Source organism: Coenobita brevimanus, chromosome 26 (assembly GCF_032717465.1).
Source record: "Coenobita brevimanus isolate Jiangsu-jjx chromosome 26, ASM3271746v2, whole genome shotgun sequence".
NCBI classification, from domain to species: domain Eukaryota; kingdom Metazoa; phylum Arthropoda; class Malacostraca; order Decapoda; family Coenobitidae; genus Coenobita; species Coenobita brevimanus.
In genome coordinates this window covers 41232001-41253085 of record NC_136979.1, presented here as the reverse complement: position 1 = coordinate 41253085, position 21085 = coordinate 41232001, and the positions used below count along the sequence as shown (strand labels likewise).

Here is a 21085-nt window from a genome sequence, read left to right as displayed (position 1 = left end):
GCCACTCTCCCTCTTCTTTGACAGTACTGCCACAATCACTCTTGCTTTATCTGCATTTACTCTTAAGTCCTTGTGACCCTTACCATCTCTCCACTTCCTAAATCTTTCCTCCGCCTCCCTTCCATTCTCTGCAGTCAACACCACATCATCAGCATACAACATCTCCCAAGGGAGTCCATTTCTAATGTCACATAAGAGGGCTTCAAGTACCATGATAAAACAACAAGGGGCTCAAAACTGACCCTCAGTGCACACCAACATTCACGGAAAATTCATCACTCAAATCTCCAGTCACCCTTACCTAGGTGCAAGCACCCACATACATGGCCATAGCCATCCTAAGCAGCCACTCCTCAATCCCAAGCTTTCTCATTGCCCACTTCACCACCTCTCTAGGGACTCTGTCAAAGGCCTTCTAAAAAAAAAAAAAGGACAGTTTCCTTTTCTTTCCTTATTTTTCCTGATGCTGTCGAACAATGAAAATAGAATCAGTGGTCCCTTTGCCTGGCATAAACCCAAACTGCATCTCATCAATATTCACTTTCTCTAATCATACCTTCTAGAACTCTCTCCATTACCTTCATTATCTGGTCTACAAGCTGTATGCTTCTACAATTTCCACATTCCAGGGCATCATCATCCTTCCCCTTGGACACATTTACAATTACACTCTTAAGCCAATCACCTGGCACAGGACACTCATTTATTATCGTACTTATCACGTCAGTGACTAACCTCACTCCTATACTTCTTGAGGCTTTCAGCATCTCAACAGTCAACCCAGACACACCTGCTACCCTCCCCACCTCCATCCTGCCTATTGCCCTGCTCACAGTAGCAGCATCAATCAAACACCAAGGGCTAAACACTGGATCTGCTGGCTCCAAACATTCCCTGTCCCAGTCAAACCCCTCATTCAACAACCGGCTGTAATGCTTTCTCCATGTGTCTTTAACCCCTTCTTTACCGAAAATGTGTTTTGATGTACCCCCATACATCACCAGTAAGCACCCGTGAGACACCGGAACCGCTACCGTTGTACGCTGGTACACCCTCTAATGAATGGAAGCTTATGGGCCTCAGGGTAGCCTGGTAAGGCTGTTTCTGGGGACCTCGTGTTAGCAACAGCTCTGTGTTTTGACGACAAAGACTGTGACGACGTTCTGACGAATTCTGACATCATAAGATATGTCATGACTGAGTTGCGGTGGCACCAATGGCTTGCTCACTCATCTGTGATGTAACCTCTTTTAGACCAATCATTATTTTATTTATAATTTCTACTACAGATATCGCACTATATTTTCTGCTGACATACGGCAAAATTTACACCCCTTGGCCTGCCTGAGAGAGTCAGTTACCACGCACTTGACCACGAGAGAGGGTGTACAGGATATTTTTCTCTCATGGCATCTCTGGCAAATTCCAATAGTGACGAGTTTATTCCTAATGAGGATACTTATTTAGACGTATCAGATGATGATGCAGCAGTGTCTGATGTGTCAGTAGATGACTGTGATCCTGAAAATGATAGCGAAGTTGATGTGAGTGAGGAAGGAGGAGGAAAATAGTAGGGAGCTTAGTGACGCTGCACTCTCGACAACAAATGGGTCAAAGTCGCCATCACCATCACGTGTGTCCACATACTTCATGCTTAGCTTACAAGGTAAATAAATAAGCCATCCATCTGTGCAGGACATTTTTTTCAAGCCAGTTTGTACAGTAGTTACCTGGGTAACAGTACTTTAGCATATGTAAACTTATATACCATAATGATTAATTTAATAATATTTTTTTATTACCTACATCATGCTGGGTTTATGTGATCATCAGTACACAAACAAATAAAAAAGAGTGAATAGTTTTGACGTGGCAAAAAATATACATTACCCCTCACACTACAGGAAGGGGAGCTATCAGGTCGGTATGGGGGGTAAACGTAATGTTTACATTTGGGGAAGGAGTCGGTAAAGAAGGGGTTAATAACCTCACTGTTCACCACTACCCTTCCTTCACCATTCTTCACACACTGCTCACCTATGATATCCCTATTCTCTCTCTTCATCTTATCTACCACCTTGAATATCATATTATGCCTTTCCACACAAATTAGGTTATCAAGTAAAAGTCTCTGTGACTCAGACTTCGCCCTGTAAACCTCTTTTTTAGCCCTAAGCTTGGGAGCCATGCCCTATTCCTCTTTGTTAACACCCTTTTTCCATTCCTGGAAAAGCCTTCTTTCTCATTAACTGCAGCTTCCAGAGAATAATGCTGACACATGCAAACAAATACAAAGTCTCTCAAAATTAAACAATCTAATGTTCTGTGCTGATATCCAACAACAAAATCAAAAGTTTACATAAAGGAATAGGTAGATACTGCAAAAGTAATGAGATAATGCAAAACTTGGGAGGCAAACTATGTACAGCAAATAGTCACGGATATTGTCCATCCATCCATCCATCATCCAATCCTACATTGCCCCATGAGGAGCGTAGGAGCCCAGGGCTAGGCAGTTGGTCCCGACAGTTAAGATGAAAGTGATCAGCCTCACTCATCCCTGAGTGGCATTACATGAGCAATCAACCCCAACCACCCCTTGGATATAAACCTTCACCGGCTCAATCCAACTGGAACGCAATAATTATCCACTAAACCTCCAGGCGCCAAAATTTGGTTATATGGTTACCACCCAACATGGTAAATGGTTTCCTGGTGCACAGGAAACCATTTGGCTTGTCACTCAATGTAGAGTCACTCACAGGCTGAAGGAAATGGAAAGAATGAAGGAAAGAAAGACAGAAGAGGGAGTGTAAAGTCACCCGTAGGCAGAAGGACAAGGAAAGAATGAAGTAAAGAAAGACAGAAGAGAATGGAAGGAAAGAAGGATGGAGAGGAAAGGGCAGACACATGAGAGCAGCACTACATCGAGTGAGTACATGACTACCCGGTACTTTATTCAACTAAACATGAAATCTAACTGACAAAAGGCTAAAGACCATGCAAACAATATGTCTACACTATCATTAGTCAAGAATGAATTCAGTTTTTACCTTAAGCCAGTCAAGTCCATCTGGTTCCACAAGGTACTCCATACAGAACACAAGCCCTCCATTGGGTCCAAAGTCCAGGTCATCCGCCTGCATGACATCCTCTACCTGGATGAGATCACGCACATCCCCAGCTGCATTGTATGTAAAAGCTTCTGCTGCTGGGTCCAGGTTTACCACACTGTCAACAAACCCACTCATTTACCCAATGAGACCATAAGCATTTTCATTTTACCATCTCCAGATCACTGTATTTACAAGGTCTGTCCAAAAAGCAATTGAACTTCTAGAATAGCGGACCAACTGCCTGGCTTAGTGCGACTGCAATGGGAGCACTGCGTAGTGGAGACTTTGAGTTTTTGTCTAAAGTCTCATCCATACTAGGGGTCATGCTAAGCTCTACTGCACATCATGTTGCCCAACTTGTGTTGTTGAGGACAGTGATGTCCACATTAGTACAGTATAATGGGCAGCACACGCCTGTTACCATTGAGCTGCAAAGAGGATGATGATGGATACCAACACCTCATCAATTCAAGAGACTGTGATGTGGAGCATTGTGGCACTATGTTGTGCCAAAAAGAAAATAGGAAAAAGATGTGGTGCAAGCTATGACTGTCTCGACACTGGTTTAAACTTGCACTTCATAAGTTCATGTCCTAGTATTGCTTGTTTTTCACCTGCCAGACATACTTGATGCATCTTCAGCAGTTCTATAAAATGAAGGGTACTGCCCCTTGACCAACGAGTGTAAGAGTATGTTGGACGCTGATGCATCTCAGAACGTTCTAAGTCAGATGTTTCTATGTATGAACATAAAGTTAGGTAGATATTTTTTCTGTTAATTAGTGTACCCTTATTATTAATATATTTCATATGATTTTCTTATCATTCACCTGTAATATCAATAATGTTTCTATGTATGTACACTAAGTTAGGTAGATAATTTCCCCGTCTATCTGTATACTCATAGTAATACATTATCATACAATATTCTTATCATTCACATATACTGTATCAATGCTGCTTTACCATTTAAACTGTCTTCTATTAATCTCTGTATCAAAAAAGTATCAGAAGATATTCGCTTCACCAGTGGGGGTAGAAAAATTTAAGAGTAAGCAACCAGATGTTGGATGCTGATGCACCTGAGAACGTCCTGAGTCAGGGTGAGGCCAGTAGGTCTCTTGCAAGTCTGCTTGAGAAACAGTTTTATCTGCAAACAGTTTACTCATGACACTGGGCAACACACACAAAGGAACTCATTATCTGTGCCATGATAGACTGTATGAGAGTTAGAGATCAACTACACTCTGTATGTGTAACATCTAAGCTCTATATAAATCATCCAGAAGGAAGACAGAGTTTTTAAGATCACCTGAAATCCTGATGGTAAATCTACAATCTCACATCAGTACCAGTGCTATACTTTCTTCTGCCATTGCATCCTACTGGAGATCAAAAAGGTCAAGTAACAATACAATTGCTCTAAATGGAAGCCAGACAGTTACTGAGAGGGCATCACAGTACACGCTGTTACCACGAAATGCCCCTCAGCCAGATTTGCCAAAAGCACATGGCATAGACCTTCTGTGGAATGAAAACCAATGTTGGGCAACATGACACACAACAGAGCATGCCACATGACCACTGGTGTGGATGGGGCTTAACACTAGCCAAGTTACTCAACGTCACTTTGTCACTGAGGTACAAGGGCTTGAGTGAACGTGTGTTTAGTGCATGTGACATTTTGTTGAAAAGGGAACATCCAGTCAAGAGATGAGCTTCATAGACAGGGAAGTTACAACTCTGGGAAAGCAAATTTTACAGTATTGAGAAACTTTTTTGAAAATGCGGATTGGAGAAAATTCAGAGAAACAAGAGAGATACAGAGGAAGTGGGATATCTTTCTAGACCTCTATAATTTGGGAGTGGAAAAATTTGTACCAAGAGTAAGAGGGAAAGGAAACAGGAAAAAGGAGTGGTTTAATAGAAGGTGTATGATAGCAAAAAAAGAGAGAGATAAGGCATGGAACAATTGGAGAAAGAGAGGTAACAACAGAACATAGGAAGAATATAAAAGAACAAGAAATGAATACACAAGAATACATAGAGAGGAAGAAAGGAATTTTGAAAAAAGTATAATAGACAAATGCAAGGATGAACCCAAACTGTTTTACAGATTTGTTAATGGCAAACTGAAACAAAAGGAAGGAATCACCAAACTGAAAGTAGAAGGAGAAGTCTTTAAGGATGCGGCAATGCAAGCAGAAATAATGAACAAACGTTTCCAGTCAGTTTTCACTAAAGAAAAGGAGCTTGTGGAAGGGGAGGGAGTGATTAGAAATGTTCTGGTGATGAAAGATATAAAAGTGGAGGTACAGGAAGTGTATAAATTACTAGAAACTCAAGATGTAAGGAAAGCCCCAGGACCTGATGGAATTTCTAATTGGGTACTGAAGGAATGCTGAGAACAACTGGTGGATAAAATTCACAGTTTAATCGTATGCTCACTGGAAGAGGGGAAAGTGCCACAAGAATGGAAGAGGGCAAATGTGGTACCAATTTACAAGGGAGGAAACAGGGAAGAACCCCTGAATTATAGACCAGTGTCTCTAACCAGCATGGTCGCAAAACTGTGTGAGAGAATCCTGAAAGACAGATGGATAAAATATCTGGAAGAGATGAATATTTTGGCAGAATGTCAATTTGGATTCAGAAGTGGAAGGTCATGTGTTTCCAACTTGTTGAGCTTTTACTCAAGAGCGATTGACGTGGTACAGGAGAGAGATGGTTGGGTAGATTGTGTGTACTTAGACTTAGAGAAGGCCTTTGACAAGGTACCTCATAAGAGACTAATGTGGAAACTAGAATATATGGGAGGACTAAAGGGGAAACTTCTGGAATGGATGAGAGACTTTTTGAGAGACAGACAAATGAGGACAGTAATAAAGGATAGGATGTCTGGATGGAGGGAAGTAACAAGTGGAGTCCCTCAAGGCTCAGTGTTGGCACCAGTAATGTTCCTGATTTAAGTAAATGATATGGTAGATGGAGTGAACAGTTATGCAAGTCTGATTGCTGATGATATAAAGATCTTGAGGAAGGTAGAGGTTGAAGAGGATTGTAAAATACTGCAGGAGGATTTGGATAGGATACACAATTGGAGCCGGACGTGTGAAATGAAATTTAATGTAAAGAAATATAAAATATTGGAAATGGGTAAAAGTACAAGGAGGCCATCACTGAATTATTTGTTGGGTAATGAATTAATCACAAAAAGGAGAGAAGAGAAAGATTTGGGAGTGCTGGTCCAAGATAGTTTGTCACCAGAAAAGCACATTAACAAGATAGTTGGAGAGACTTATAAACTCTTGACTAACATAAGAGTAGCATTTCATTATATGGATGAGGAGATGATGAAAAAATTGATAGAGGCCATGATCCGCCCCAGGTTAGAATATGCAGCGGTAGTGTGGTCCCCACAAAAAAAGAAAGATATAAACAAGATTGAGAGAATACAAAGAACAGCAACCAAGATGGTCCCCAGTCTGACAGACCTGTCTTACAGAGAGAGGCTGGAAAAACTGGATTTGCCTTCCTTAGAGGAAAGGAGAAAGAGGGGAGACATGATTGCAGTGTTCAGGAACATGGTGGGAGTACATAAAATTGACAAAGAAGATCTGTTTGTATGGGATAAGAGAGCAACAAGAGGACACGGAATGAAATTGAAAAAGTCAAGCTGCTTGAAGGATATCAAGAAATATAGCTTTCCTTAGAGAAGTATAGACTTATGGAATAGCCTGGACAAAGAGATCGTCCAGTCTAAAAACTTAAACGAGTTTAAAGCTAAATTCGACTTATTGAGAAACAGCGACGGAAACCCACAAGCATAGTACATTCCGTGTATATCACAATTAGGTATATTAGGTAAATACTTAAATATTTGGAACGACTTAGACAAAGAGATGGTGCATGAGAAAAACATTCATGTGTGTAAAGGTAGACTTGATAAATGTGGATATGGAGACAGGACAACATGAGCATTGCTCAATTCCTGTATACTACAAATAGGTAAATACATATATATATATATATATATATATGTATGCATATAAATATATATACAGTATATATATATATATATATATATATATATATATAGATATATATATATATATATATATATATATATATATACAGACTATATATATATATATATATATATATATATATATATATATATATAGATATATATATATATATATATATATATATATATATATATATATATATATATATATATATATTTGTGGTAGGTGGGGGTGCTCACCATCCACTCTCTCAATGTAGTGCTGCTCTCGGGTGTCTGCCCTGTCCTCTCCTCCATCCATCTTTCCTTCAATCTTCTTCTATCTTTCTTTCCTTCATTCTTTCCTCGTCCTTCTGCCTACAGGTGACTTTACACTCACTCTTCTGTCTTTCATTCCTTCATTCTTTCCTCTTTCTTCTGCCTATGGGTGACTCTACACTGAGTGACAAGCCAAATGGTTTCCTGTACACCAGGAAACTATTTACTATGCTGGGTGGTAACCATATAACCAAATTTTGGTGCCTGGTGGTTTAGTGGGTAATTATTGTGCTCCAATTGGATTGAGCCAGTGAAGGTTTATATCCAGGGGGTGGTTGGGGTTTATTGCTCACGTAATGCCACTCAGGGATGAGTGAGGTTGGTCACTCTCATCTTAAATGTCAGGACCAACTGCCTAGCCCCGGGCTCCTACGCTCCTCATGGGGCAACGTAGGATTGGATGATGGATGGATGGATATACAGTAATCCCTCTAATATCCGGACGCCCAATAACCGAACATCCCCACTAACCGAACCTTATCGTCCTGGGATCAAACATTCCCAAAATGGTCCGAAAATCCAAAAAAATTGGAAAAAAAATCGATTTTTTGCCGTCCGTAATTTGAACTTGCCGCGCGCGCCGCGTGAGAGCATTGTTTTGGTTCGTCATTCCTCCGACGTCCGATAGAGCGCCGCTGCATCCTCCCCACTTCCCGCCTGTCTCTCACTGCGACAAGACCTACGCTCTTCGTCATGGCTGCCCACGTGCTCGCTTTTGTGGTGGTGCCGTACTTGCTGCAAGGCCTCCTGCTGCTCTCTGCCCTACTCTTAGTGTGTGTGATGATGGCCCCGCCTCCTGAGAAAAGGAAGAGAGTGGTGTTGACTCTGGAGAAGAAACGGGAGATATTGGAGAAGGTTGATGCGGGTTGGTCTTCCTCTCGCATTCTCCGCGAGTTCAACCTGGCCCGGTCGACTTTGTTTGATATCAAGCGTTCCCGAGACAAGCTCATGCAGTACACGGCTGACTTCGTCGAGAAGCAAACGCAACGTGGAGAGGAAGGTTATGTTTACTCCCAAGTATGCAGAGATCGACCGCTCCACGTTGATTTGGCATCGACAGCAACGTGCAGCTGGTGTGATGGTACGTGGAACGGAGCTGAAGGCTGCTGCTGAGAAGTTTGCAAGGCTTCACGACGCCTAGACTTCAAGGCATCCGAGGGTTGGCTCTTCGTTCAAGTTGCGACATGGCCTTACTAACCGTAAAGCACATGGCGAAGCATTGGACGCTAACGAGGATGGAGGGACGAGTTTCGGCACAAGGTGAAAGGCTTGATCGACAGGGAGGGCCTCACTCTCGGTCAAGTCTATAACGCTGACGAAACTGGCCTATTCTATCGCTCGGTGCCAACGAACACTCTCGCCGATGAGACGGAGAAGCGTGTACCTGGCCGTGCAAGCTTTCTAAGGAACGGATATCTGCTTTGTGTTGTGCCAATGCTAACGGGTATGCACCGGCTTAAGCCCGTTATTGTTGGCCGTGCAAAGGAGCCTCGGTGCCTTCGTGGGGTGATGGATGTCCTTCCTGTCAGATGGTACCATTCTTTGAAAGCATGGTTCACAGCTGTGATTTTCAAAGACTGGTTTCACCATCACTTCGGCCAAGGAGGTCATACATTACCAGACGAAGACACTGGGAATTCCTCGCGACCAGGTAAAGGCTCTCCTTCTCTCGACAATGCACCTGCCCACCCGTGCGACAAGGACTTGGTTGCTGAGAATGGCCGTATTAGGTGCATGTTTCTGCCACCTAATACGACTGCTCTCATTCAACCAATGGACCAAGGAGTGATCGTGGCAACAAAGCGCCTGTACCGTCGGAAGTTCCTGGACGAGGTGATGGTGGTTCTCGAGGACGAGGACGAGCGCAGGGAAGGACGTGACACTCGAGGCAAGCGGACTTTGGAAAACCTTCGCCGCTACAACATCAAGTCTGCGCTGTACAACTGGGCTGGTGCATGGAAGGAAGTCCCTGTGAAAACTCTTGAAAATGGTTGGTCTCGTCTGCTTCTCGGAACAGATGTGGAGTACGATTTCCTAGGGTTTGACGTGGATGACTTCCATGCACGGCTACTGCGTGACGCACGGCGACGATGTTGATGTGGACGATGTTCGTGAGTGGTTGGACGACGACGAGGGCGAGCCCTGGGTATCAGACGTTGTCTGATATCGAGATCGCGTCTTCGGTTGCTGGTGTCAGTCCCGAACTTGAAGATTCCGACGACGAAGGCGATGATGATGCAGACTCGCCCAGCAGGACACTACTCCAGCCATCCCCAAGCTGAGCGCACTCCGGGAACATCTAGAGTTCGTCCTAGACTACCTGGAACACCCGGACTGCGACAGGGAGATGGGGTCCTTGGGACTCGTGGAGGAAGTGCGTGCTTTCCGGCAGCGCATCATCAATCGCCAGAATCGTCGGTCCTTGCGGCCAGTCAACGATTGACAGTTTTTTCAGGCCCGTGACCCCCGCTGTGCCAAGCCCTGGTTCCACTCCGTTGCCTCCCCAAGACAGGCCCTCATGCTCCGAGCCACAGCCCAGCACATCAGCTACAGTGGAGTCACCGCTTGACGTGAGTTTGCGGCTGTCTTCAGAGTCTTCTGTAGTCGGTACGCCATCACCACTACCCACCGATGCACTCCCTTGGACGCCTGCCAGTGATACTCTCGGGCTCTGACAGTGAATAAACAGCAAGAACTTTTCCACTAGACCACACGGGAATTTTGAGTGTTGTGCAGTGAAAAACGGTGTGTTGTGTTAAGGTTTTCAAGTTGGGAGAAAAGACTAAGTAGAAAAGAAATTTAACGTAACTAACCTTCTTTGTTTTGGCTTTGGAAACTTAAAAAACTTGGGAAAAGTTAATGTGCAACACTTAAATTTAATGGAACATTATTTGGACTAAAGTGAACACTGTGAAAAGAACGGACTTCTGTGTGTTAGTGACTAAGTTCAGTGCAAGACTTCAGGAAGAGTGTAGTGCAAGGGCTTCAGGAAATCGTTCTTACTGTCAGAGTCCGAGAGGAGGCGGTTATTCATCGAGGTGGCCAGGGACTTGCTGTAAGTAGCCAAAATGTTTCATGTTGTACTATTTTCCATACTATATTTACCAGAATGTTTCATATTGTATTTTTTCCCATACTATACTTACCAGAAAGTGTCATACTGTACTTCTTTCCATACTAAACTTACCTCATGCATGTGCAGTAGGAATGTGTTTTTCAGAGTTCGGTTAGGTTCGGTTAGGTTAGGTTCGGTTAGAGTCCATAAGTACCAGAATGTTTATTAATGTATGAACATACTTCTAAACCCACATTTTATGTGTCTATTGCATTTATTTCAGTCATTTATGTGCCTTATTGGTGTGATTTGGGTGTTAAATAGGTGCTATGCATGTCCGGAGGGAGTTGTATAGGTGTTTCTCTGTGTTAGGGTCCGTAAGTACAAGTCCATAAGCTGGGGCCCAATATCCGGACAAAACCAATATCCGAACCTACCGATGGCTCTATTGATCCGGATATTGGAGTGATTACTGTATATAAATATATACGTTCGTTCGTTTTTAAAGGCTCCAACACGCTTGCATGTGTCGGCATTGGTCACCTAATGGCGGCTCTCCACACTGCACGATCCATTGCAGCCTCCCTGTTCAGTCCCTTAACCCTGAGGTCACACTTAATGACCTCGTCCCATGTCTTTCTTGGTCTACCCCTCATAACCCCACACCCAATTTTAACACTTCTCACCTTCCTCACCCAATTATCATCCCCCATCCTCTGCACATGTTCAAACCATCTCAATCTCAATATATATATATATATATATATATATATATATATATATATACAGTATATATATATATATATATATATATATATATATATATATATATATATATACAGTATATATATATATATATATACATACAGTAATCCCCGTAATATCCGGACGCCCAATTTCCGGACATCCTCACTTACCGAACATATTCATCCTGGGATCCAATATTCCCAAAATGGGCCAAAAATCGCAAAAATTTCGAAAAAAATCCGACTTTTTTCCTTCCCGTAATTTGAAATTGCTACGTGGAGCCGAACAGCTGTTACACCATGGACCCTTCACCCCTTCCTTCCTCCCTCCTCCCCCTCCCCTGTCAGGGCTGCCACTTGGTATTTTTCATTACCAAATGTGGGCCAATTTGGTAATGAAAAATATGTTTCGTAATGAATCAGAAAAATACATACCAAACGGATTTTCCACATGTATGAGGATACACACGATGGAGACGGTGGATTGTTTGCTCTCTCTGATTAATTTTGTAGCCTATATAGCGTGATAATAATCAATATGCTGTTAATTATAAGAAGAGTGTAAGTGGTAGGTGGTGGCTACCATCATCCACTCACTTGATGTAGTGCTGCCTACTTCTTCCTTAGCCTTTATCATTCTTTTTCTATGCCTGCCCTCCTCTCTTCCTATTTCTTCCATCTTTCCTATCACTACTTAATGCTTTTCTTTCTGTTACAGGTGGCTTTACATTGAGTGACAAGACAAATGGTTTCCTGTAAGCCAAGAAACCATTTACAACACTGGGTGGTAACCATATAACCAAACCATACGTGCTCCCTACGTGTCAAATGGGTTGGTGGAGGGTTAGTGCCCCTCCCTGTAAAACAAATAACTCAAAGTCAAATGGCCACCCCGTACGGGATTATAGCGTCTGGCAATAAATAGATAGATAGATTACATGTATTTCCACTTGTATATATAATTAGTGAAGAATAGATGCTAGCTTTACGAATTTGCTAATGAAAAGTTAAATTTGGTATTGAAAATTGAGGAGTTTGGTAATGTGGTCATTGCGATCTGGCAACTCTGTTACCCCATCATCAACAGTCACAGCCTAACTCCGATTGAGAGCAGAATGTTCATCGCAATGCAAGCCACATGTGATCGTTTTTTGTGAATAAACAGTGAATAAACAGCAATACAAAGCCACTAGAACACACGGGAATTTACAGTGCTGTGCAGTGTTAAGAAATTAGAATTTAGAGTGCAAAGGATTAACTGTGGAGTGCAAACTGGTGGTTGAAACCAGTCCAGGAGCCAGGGACTTGTTGTAAGTACCCAGAATGTTTAATATTGTATAAACTCACCTCTAAAACCCCATTCCCTGGTTCTTTTGCATTTATTTCAGTCTTTTATGTCCCTTATTGGAGTGATTTGGGTCTTAAATAGGTGCTATGCATGTCCAGAGGGAGTTGTATAGGTGTTTTTCTGAGTTAGGATCCATATGTACAAGTCCAGGAGGCTGGGACCCACTATCTGGACAGGACCACTTTCCGGACGTGCCTTTGGCTCTATTACATCGGATATTGGGGTTATTACTTATACATATACCCTATATATATATATATATATCCACCCATCATCCAATCCTGTGTTGCCCCATGAGGAGCGTAGGAGTCCGGGGCTAGGCAGTTGGTCTCGACATTTAAGATAAGAGTGACCAGCCTCACTCATCCCTAAGAGGCATTACATGAGCAATCAACCCCAACCACCCCTTGGATATAAACCTTCACCAGATCAATCCGACTGGAGCACAATAATTACCCACTAAACCACCAGGTGCCAAAATTTGGCTATATGGTTACCACCCAGCAGAGTAAATGGTTTCCTGGTGTACAGGAAACCAATTAGCTTGTCACTCACTGTAGACTCACTCACAGGTAGAAGGAAATGGAAACAATGAAGGAAAGAAAGACAGAGGAGGGAGTGTAAAGTCACATATATATACTGTATATATAATACAGTATATATATGTGAGAGTAAGCGATAGGATATTGGTAGTGAAAATTCTGTTGGGAAGAAAGATAGCTGCCATTATATCGGCATATGCTCCACAGGCAGGATTGGATGAATCAGAGAAAGATAGATTTTGAGATGATTTAATACGTGTAGTGGGTGGTATGCGGGATGATGAGATAGTGATTTTGGGAGGGGACTTAAATGGTCATGTAGGTGAAGCAGCACAAGGTTATGAAGGAGTGCATGGGGGATGTGCATATGGTCTAAGGAATGCAGAAGGGGAAAGGATACTCGAGTTTGGGGAGGCAATGGACATGATTGTGTGCAACACATATTTTAGGAAAAGAGACAGTAGGTTAATTACGTATGAGTCTGGGGGAAATAGCAATCAGATAGATTATTTTCTGGTTAGGAGGGCCGATTGGAGGTTAGTGAGGGATGTTAAAGTTATAGGAAGTGAGGAAAGTGTGCAGCAGCACAAACTATTGATTTGTGATATGGTGCTTAAAGAACAAGTGATGAAAAAGAGGACTTATGTACCTAGGAGGAAAATATGGAAGCTGAAAAACCAAGTAGTAAGGGATGCCTTCTATAGCGAGTTGAGGAGAGTGGTGGCTGAACAGGGAGCTGTAGACAGAGGTGTTAATGAACAGTACAGAGCCCTCAAGAACAATTTCTTGAGAGTTACTGATGTAACATGCGGCTGGACAAGAGGACCACCAAGACATAAAGTAACTTGGTGGTGGGATGAGGCTGTAGAAGCTGCAATTAAGGAGAAAAGAAGGCTTTTCCGGGAATGGAAGAAGGGTGGTAGCAAAGAGGAATATTTGGCTGCCAAGCATAGGGCTAGAAGACAGGTATACAGGACGAAGTCTGAGTCACAGAGACAATTACTTGATAACCTAAATCATGGGGAAAGGAAAAATATATTTAGGGTGGCAGGTCAGGTGAAGGGATAATTGGGATATCATAGGTGAGCAGTGTGTAAAGAATGCTTAAGGAAGGGTAGTGGTGAACAGTGAGGATATTAAAGATGCATGGAGAGAGCATTATAACCGGTTGTTGAATGAGGAGTTTGACTGGGACAGGGAAGGTTTGGAGCCAGCAGATCCAGTGTCTGGCCCTTGGCCTTTGATTGATACTGCTACTGTGAGTGAGGCAATAGGCAGGATGAGGGTGGGGAAGGCAGCAGGTGTGTCTGGGTTGACTGCCGAAATGTTGAAGGCCTCAGGCGATATAGGGGTGAGTTTAGTCACTGACCTGATCAACAGGATTATTTATGAGTGTGTTGTCCCAGATGATTGGCTGAAGAGTGTAATTGTAAATGTGTATAAAGGGAAGGGTGATGCCCTGGTAAGAGGGAATTATAGAGGTATAAAGCTTTTAGATCAGATAATGAAGGTAATGGAGAGAGTTTTAGAAGGTATGATTAGAGAAAGAGTGAATATTGATGAGATGCAGTTTGGGTTTATGCCAGGTAGGGGGACCACTGATGCCATATTCATTGTTCGACAGCTTCAGGAAAAATATATTGATAGGAGAAGGGATCTTTATTTTGTTTTTGTTGATTTGGAAAAGGCCTTTGACAGAGTCCCTAGAGATGTGGTGAAGTGGGCAATTTGAAAGCTTGGCTTGGAGGAGTGGCTGGTTGGGGTGGTTATGGCCATGTATGTGGGTGCTCACACCCAGGTGAGAGTGAATGGAGATTTGAGTGATGAGTTTTCCGTGAATGTTGGTGTGCATCAGGGGTCAGTCTTGAGTCCCATGTTGTTTATCATGGTACTTGAAGCCCTTCACGTGACTTTAGAAACGGACTCCCGTGGGAGATGTTGTATGCTGATGATTTGGTGTTGATTGCAGAGAATGAAAGGGAGGTGGAGGAAAGGTTTAGGAAGTGGAGAGATGGTATGGGGCAAAAGGGTTTAAGGGTAAATGCAGATAAAACAAAAGTGATGATATCTAGGGTTGGGGGCAGTACTGTCAAAGACGAGGGAGAGTGGCAATGTGCAGTTTGCCACAAGGACGTGGGAAGTAATTCCATCTTGTGCGGTGCGTGTGATAACTGAGTGCATAAGAGATGTAGTGGTATCAGAGGTAGACTGCGAGATAATGCAGATTTTATGTGTACGGCGTGCCGGGGTGAGCAGGTGGAGATTGTCAGACGTGAAAGGATTGAACTTGCTGGTGAATCTCTTGAGTGTGTGGAAGAGTTTTGTTATTTGGGAGACATGTTGTGTGCTGGAGGTGTGTGCTGTGGCTACGGTGAGAAGTGGTTGGATGAAGTTCAGGGAGCTCTTGCCTCTCCTGACATTGAGAGGGCTCTCCCTATGTGCTAAGGGGTCTTTGTATGCAGCATGTGTTAGGAGTGTAAGGCTGTATGGCAGTGAGACCTCGGCAGTGAAGGAGGAAGATATTCGCCGGCTCAGACGTACAGAAATGACAATGATTAGGTGGATGTGCAGTGTGTCCCTGCGTCCAAGGCCTGGAGGGGCTGGGTTTACAATGGAAGAGTTGAAAGGTAGGATGGGACTGGAGTGTATTGGTGTTGTGACGAGGAGAGGTAGATTGAGGTGGTTTGGACATGTGGAGAGGATGGGGGATGATAATTGGGTGAGGAAGGTGAGAAGTGTTAATATTGGGGGTGGGGTTATGAGGGGTAGACCGAGAAAGACATGGGACGAGGTCATTAAGTGTGACCTTAGGGTTAAGGGACTGAACAGGGAGGCTGCAATGGATCGTGCAGCGTGGAGTGCCGCCATTAGGTGACCAAGGCCGACACATGCAAGCATGTTGGAGCCTTTAAAAATGAAACGAAAAGAAACAATATATATATATATATATATATATATATATATATACACAACTTTCTAAGATATCTTACTGACTGTGAGGGTGGAGGGTGGCTGAGGGGAGGAAAAAACACGTGATTTTTCAAATTTTGCTAGATTGACTATAGTCGTCACCTGGGGTATAAAGCATGTTTCGCTAGAATGACTATGGGCGTAACCCGAGGTTAAGAGGTTAAAAAGTTTAGTTTCTTTTTGGACAGATCTTGTAGACTAAGATACGTTTTTCCAACTCGAGTGATAAGATATAGCCTTATTAAACCTCTTCATTATGACAGTCATGTCCTATACAGGAGGTCCCCTACTTACGAACAGTTGCCTTAAAAATTTCTGACAATTCAAATTTAGAAACTGTCCTTCGAAATTTGAATTCTGATCGTTTCCAGGGCTAGTGACAAGCACTATGACGCAGTGGCAGCAAGTTGAGTCACTCCCAGTCTGCCTGGGAGGTCGTTAGTGTAAACAATCGACACTCCAATGCTCTAAAGTGTTCTGTGTTGCCAGCATTTTTTTTTGGATACCATCCCCTATCTACGTTGTGTTTTGTGCATCCATCATGTCTACGAAATGCCTTTCTGTCTCTCCTGCTACCACTGTGACGAAGAAACACGGTTACTCTAGACAGCAACTTGTCCTGTTTTTGTTGTGACGGGGAATTGCGAACCAGCCCGTAATGGCCATCACATGTGAACTTGGACTTTTGCAACCGACGATCACAGTACAGTATTCATTAAATAATATGTGATATGCAATAATTTATTACAAAATAGGCTTTGTGTTGATGATTTTGCCCAGCTGCAAGTGTTCTATGCACATTTAAGGTAGGCTTGACTAGGTTATGACGTTCAGTTGGTTAGGTGTATTAAATGCATTTTTGACTTGCAAAAAAATTGATTTATGAGCAGTTTCTCGGAATGTAACCCCTTTATCAGCAGGACACTGCCCTCCCTCAAACACTTCAGGATGTCCAACTAGAACTCTTTATTGAACGTCTGACCATGTGGAACAAACTCATGATAAACGACACTCTTCCAATAAAAAAAAATATATCAGGATCACCTTCACATTTGGGCGACTCTGACGTGCAATTTTTGGTAGTGATGACAGCATTTCACCCCACTGCAACAACTGCTTTTTCATTTCAGCATCACAGCCATACACCCACATTTGATCACCTGTTATGGCATTTTCCAGAAAGTTTTCATCAGTGTCTCAATAATTGAACAGCTCCTGACTGACTGTGACATGGTTCTCTTTTTGCTTGCCTGTCAAGACATGCAGCATAATTCTGTGGTAACATGATGCATCTTCTGGTTTGCGGTTAAAATCATGCAGCACAAACTTTACAGATGCCTGCTTCTTCAGAAATTTCACAGACAGTTAAGCAACAATTTTCATGGACAGGACGCACTTTCTCAACATGACCATAGTCTCTTGATGTGAAAGGCCAACCAGATTTGGAATCATCTTCAGAGGATGTTCTTCCCTATTTGAACCACTGGAAGCACCTGTCACATTACATACAGCTCAAACAATCCTACCCATAGGCCTGTTGAAACATCTGAAAAATCTCCGTAAAGTTTTTCCTAATCTGAGACAGAATTTTAGGCAAACACATTGCTCTTCAAGATGGTTCATTGTTCAACTTGTAACATATCACCAATTGCACTAAACGCAATGTCACTCAAGTGTGTGTACCTTGATAATTAAGTGACATGGTGTGATGCGGCAACTGTTAAACTAAAGCTCAAAGTTGCCACTACACAGCACTCCCACTGAGATCATGCTATACCAGTTAGTTGGTGCAGTACTGAAAAAGGTCTGTTTTCTTTTTTGACAGAGCTCGTATACCTGTACTGTACAGCCAGTATTGCCTTTAAAAGGTTATATTATCTCTATCCTTGAAGTGTCAACACCTTCCCATACAATTAACCCTCTCGTTACTGGATGACACAGGCTGCATCCAACCGCGGGCAAGTACTCAAGAAGTGGGATGGTTCTATCTTGGCCAAGTGTTGGGAGAACCCCCCCCCCCCCATTTCCACACTTGCGGTACTTCTTAAACATTTTATCCTCACACCTTTAGTTTTGCATTTATCTCCGTGATTTTTTCTCCTCGTAATCTCGAATAGTTGTACTTGCTTATGGTGTTAATAAAAACGTTTGGTAAACATGAATTATGCGCTAATTTACAGTTTTTTCTTTCCTTCGTGTTTTCTCATAGAAATATATGTTTTATGGTAATTGTTAATTAGAAACAGTGTTAGAAAATTTCATTAGCTACATTTTGGCATATAAACAATTACTGGAGGACAATTTGGGTCAGTTTTACGTACCGCAAAAGGAAATTATGATTGTGCTGCAGTGCAGGAGTGGTGCTACGCACAGCCAAAGTTGTTGCTGAATTATTTTTTCCCTTGCCTTTACTTATGCCTCTATCTGCCTGATTTTTTATTCCCATAATCTCAAACAGCTGTACTTGCTTATGGTGTTGATAAGAACATTCGGCAAATATAAATTATGTGTTAATTTACGATGTTTTTTCCTTCCTTCTTGTTTTTTCATGGAAATATATGTTTTATGGTAACTGTTACTGAGAAAGAGTTACAGGAAATTTCATTAGTTACATTTTGGTATATAAACATTTACTGTAGGATAATTCAGGTCAGTTTTACGTACTGCAAAAGGAAATTATCTTACAATCGTGCTGCAGGGCGGGAGCAGTGTTTCGCTATGTAATTTATTCCCCAGCCTTTATTTATGCCTCTAATCTGCCTGATTTTTTATTCATGTAATCTCGAATAGTTGTACTGTACTTGCTTATGGTGTTGATAAAAACGTTCGGCGAATATAAATTATGGGATAATTTACGATGTTTTTTCTTTCCTTCTTGTTTCCTCATAGAAATATGTTTTATGGGAACTGTTAGCTACTAAGAAAGAGTTTTAGGAAATTTCATTAGCTACATTTTGGTATATAAACATTTAATGTAGGACAATTTGGGTCGGTTTTACATACCGCAAAAGGAAATTATCTTACGATCATGCTGCAGTGCGGGAGCGGTGTTTCACACGGCCAAAGTTGTTGCTAAATTATTTTTTCCCCTGCCTTTATTTATGCCACTATCTGCGTGATTTTTTATTCACGTAATCTCAAATAGTTGTACTTGCTTATGGTGTTGATAAAAACATTCAGCGAATATAAATTATGCGCTAATTTATGATGTTTTTTATTTCCATCAAGGGGTGATTTTGTTCAACATAGCCTGCGTGATCCAGTAATGAGCGGGTGGGATTAGGTTCGACGCAGCCTGTGTCGTCCAGTAATAAGCGGGTGACTTTTGCATCACTACCCTAAGTATCGAAAGGGTTAATGTAGTTTGGATTTTTGTTAGCTACCTCCAAAACTATTCTGTTTTGCAGCAGAACGCCCATGAAATATTTTCATTCACACTTTTCTTTAGAAGCAACAGATGCATTTAGGATCAGTTCTTCCAACAAATTATCAAAATACAGTACCTATATGTCTAAATTATATCACAATTGCCTAGCAACTATAAACTGTAGTACGAGAGAGGGAAGTACACTCAATCCTCGTAAATCGCGGCAGTTTGGGTCTGGACCATTGCCATGATTTACGCATTCTGTGATTTATGAATAATAACTTTTATGTGAAAAATTAATTTGGGTCTGGACTTTGGCCAACCTATCTAGGCACCATCAAACACAAACATACAAATTTAGGAATATTCAGTGCATGTATTAAGGGATCTCACCTTAATGCTACAACGAAATTGCTTAAGTGAATGAAGTGGGATGGTGCTGGGAAGAACTTAGAACCTCTCAGCACTTGTTCTTCCCAAACTCTTTCGCCAGCTTTGAAAACTTCTCTCCCCTCTCAACACGACGAATGAGCTCCAAACGTTGACTGTACAACAATTGTGGCAGCTTCTTGACGCCATACTGCTTAAAGCGCTTCACTGGGGGGTCAGGGGGGACCATGGCAGGTAGGAGGCAGGGGGAAGTTGCACAAAAAAGGCAGGTAACTCTCATACTCCATGGCGATGGTCTGTAGTGTGCAGACTGGCGGGACAAGAACAACAACAACATGGCGACATTAGTATGCACACTTGCCACCAGGGACACGTGGTGATTGGTTGTTGGGTCACGATTTTCAGTTTGAATGCCACAGTTTACAATTCTCCTCGGAAAAGGCCCACTTGGGTGCCTAGATCCGCGATTTTCATGACTTAACAGTGATTTACGGTTGCCGGCAGTCTGACGGCCACCTAGCCGTGATTTAAGAATCCGTGATTTATGAACACACGATTTACGAGGAGTGAGTGCACTGTTAATTAAGGGACATTATCACCAAATACATGAAGAGGCAGGTCATACTTTAAATGTTCTAGGATATGTGCCACCAAAAAATAACCAAGCTATCAGCAGCTGAGTGTCTTCCGTATAGTCAGGGACAAAAACCTGCCTAGCATTTCATCTCTCCTACACATAATTCTTACTCTTCTCAAGAAATTAATAACTCTCCTAAACTGAAAGGGTTTTGGTATGTTTATATACCCACTGATTCTCCCTGATATCATGCATCGGGGAGGAAAGTAACAAACATTTCCTAAGTGCAAACTATATGCAGTGGATTAGTAGACAAACTTTTGTCTCAAACTGTCCAGCAGTCAACCACTTACCTTATTACTCTGTTGATGGCCTCTGCATGTTTCTGCATGGCAGTACAATAGGTTGATTTCCCTGACCCAGCAGGACCAAGGACAAGCTGGCAAAACCTCATGGTTGCAAAATTCAGTCAGCCAGTGTTACCAAATCTTACACTGTAATCTGCAATACATAAAAATACTAGGATCACAATATAACTACAAAAGAGACTAATGATAATCTGGTGTTCAATATGTTCTGTACTAAACACATAATAATACACAGAAAAATATAACAATACAGTAAAACCT

The 21085-nt window shown here is 42.2% G+C and overlaps 1 protein-coding gene across 1 annotated transcript in view; it reads right to left on the bottom strand.

The window, feature by feature from the left end:
- The window catches only part of LOC145394098 (GPN-loop GTPase 3), a 48271-nt gene that overhangs the window by 21620 nt on the left and 5566 nt on the right, over positions 1-21085 (bottom strand). Inside the window, exons 2-3 of the mRNA XM_080268077.1 lie at positions 20810-20957; positions 3054-3231 (exon numbers count right to left, since the gene is read on the bottom strand). Coding sequence (XP_080124203.1) covers positions 3054-3231; positions 20810-20910 — 279 coding nt within the window. The 5' untranslated portion in view covers positions 20911-20957. The remainder of the gene's footprint in view (positions 1-3053; positions 3232-20809; positions 20958-21085) is intronic.